We start from the raw sequence: 1,952 nt of genomic DNA on the forward strand, positions 1-1,952 counted from the left end.
CCGGGCTGCCCGCTTGCCCTGACGGCTCCACAAGCTGAGGCTGAGGGAGAAGCCTGGCTGCCCAGCAGTCAGGCTCGACCAGCTGTGCAAGAGCTCTGTTTGACGGCAGCAAGACCCCCCACCCACCTCAAGCCAAGGCAGCCCACAAACCCGCTCATTCTCCTGCCAGTCCCACTCCCACCAAGGGCTGAACACAGCCGAAGGTGTCCCGTGGCAAAAGCACCTGTGCAGAGAAGGCAGCAGTAACACAAGGGCGGTGGTGTGGAGAACACTTTATTGGCCCTCAACATCACTCCTGGGCTCCAATCCGTGGCAGGTTGACATAGCTCTTCATGGGGGGGAGGGGCTTGATCTTGCGCCCAGCCCAGCCCCCCTTGCGGTGCCACAAGCCGGTGTGCGGGCGCTTGCCCAGCCAGCGGTTCCGACCCGCCTTCCCGATCACCCGCTTGTTGTGGTCGACGTTGGACACGCGGCCCACCGTGGCCACGCAGGTCTCCAGCACCTTGGGGACAGAGAAGGAGTTTCAGGCCTCCCTGGAAACGCACAGCTACAGGCCCAGGTGGGCAGGTCAGGGTCAGCATGGCTCCGCTACCTGCATGTGTCTCTTGGAGGGCAGCTGCACGATGGCCGTCCCGTTCACTTTCCTCAGCAGCACCCCACAGGTCCCTGAAGCAGGCAAAAACAGGAGGGAGCTACCCTGAGGAGTAATACAAAGTATCCCTCCCTATGGCAAGCACATCCTCCTTCTAGGAACTCCCCAAAGCCCCACACCATTGCTCTTCATGCCCTTCTTCCTGGAGACAGGGCCTCAAGGCATCACCAGGCCGTGATGGGATAGATCTGCCCCCACCTCCCTGGAGGGCTGTTTTGCACCCTGACACAGGGAAAGGGGGACAGGAACTCCCTGTCACTGGCCACCCGGCGTGGTGCCCTCCCTCCTCTCCCACCCTGCCTGCAGCCAGCCCTGCCCTGCCCTGCCCAGCGCCGCACCAGCCGCTCGGATGTACTGCGCTCCCTTCCCGGGGTGGCTCTCCAGGTTGCAGATCAGGGTGCCGACAGGCAGAGCTCCCAGCGGGTAGGCGTCCCCTTCGTTGGCCGACACTGGAAGACAGAGGCTGAGGAGTCGGGGCAGGAAAACCGCCGAGGTGCCCCCCCGGCGGGGCCGGCCCGGCAGCCCTGGCACGCACCCGCCATCCTGCCGATGTGCGAGGAGTTGGTAATGATGTCCCCCGGCTGCATGTTCTCCGTGGCGATGATCCAGCGCTTGCGGTTGCCGCCGGCCACCAGGGCGATGTCAGCCGACCTGCGCGGGGAACCCACGGTGGGCGGAGGGGAGCTCAGCCCCCGCGCCGCCGCCCGCCGCCCGGCCCGCGCACTCGCCTGCAAGGGTCGTAGCGGACACTGATGACCTTCTCGGTGAAGGGCTCCGGAGGGGCGCCCTTCTCGTAGCGCAGCCGCTGGAAGTCGATCATGCGGTACCGCCGCTTGTGTCCCCCGCCGATCCCCCGCACGCGGACGCGGCCTGCGGGACACGGGAGCGGCTGCAGGCGGGACAATCCCCCCCCCACCCCGCCCCGACCGCGGGGCCAGGCCAGCCAGCCCCCGCCCGCCCGCCTACCCTACCCGTGTGGTCGCGGCCGCCCGTCTTCTTCATGCCCACGGGCCGCACCGTGTACTTGACCCGGCACTTCCACAGCGGGTCGGTGGTGCAGCGCGCCGCCGAGCCGCCCAAGCCGCGGCGGGCAGCCGCCAGCGCTCCTCCCGGCAGGCAGGGCGGCGGGGCCGGGGGCCGGGCGGCGAGCCGCGGGCAGCGCGGCGCCGCCGACAGCAGCAGCGCCCCGAAGGCGCGGCACAGCCCCGCCGCCATCCCCGCCGCCATGCCCGGGGGCGGAGGCTCTGCCGGAAGGGGGGGGGGGCCAAGGAGGCCATGTTGGATTTAAAGGGGCGGTGCG

At 68.9% G+C, this 1,952-nt stretch overlaps 1 protein-coding gene across 1 annotated transcript; it reads right to left on the reverse strand.

The window, feature by feature from the left end:
* Nucleotides 1-255: 255 nt before the first annotated feature.
* On the reverse strand, nucleotides 256-1,893 carry MRPL2 (mitochondrial ribosomal protein L2). Its single transcript, XM_051613464.1, has 6 exons — nucleotides 1,624-1,893; nucleotides 1,381-1,522; nucleotides 1,188-1,303; nucleotides 991-1,101; nucleotides 593-666; nucleotides 256-502 (listed from the first exon to the last, which is right to left on the reverse strand). Exons 1-6 carry the CDS (start codon nucleotides 1,877-1,879, stop codon nucleotides 290-292), a joined length of 912 nt encoding a protein of 303 aa, XP_051469424.1. The 5' UTR covers nucleotides 1,880-1,893; the 3' UTR covers nucleotides 256-289.
* Between the last annotated feature and the right edge of the window lie 59 nt (nucleotides 1,894-1,952).

This window comes from Apus apus, chromosome 3 (assembly GCF_020740795.1).
Source record: "Apus apus isolate bApuApu2 chromosome 3, bApuApu2.pri.cur, whole genome shotgun sequence".
NCBI lineage: Eukaryota > Metazoa > Chordata > Aves > Apodiformes > Apodidae > Apus > Apus apus.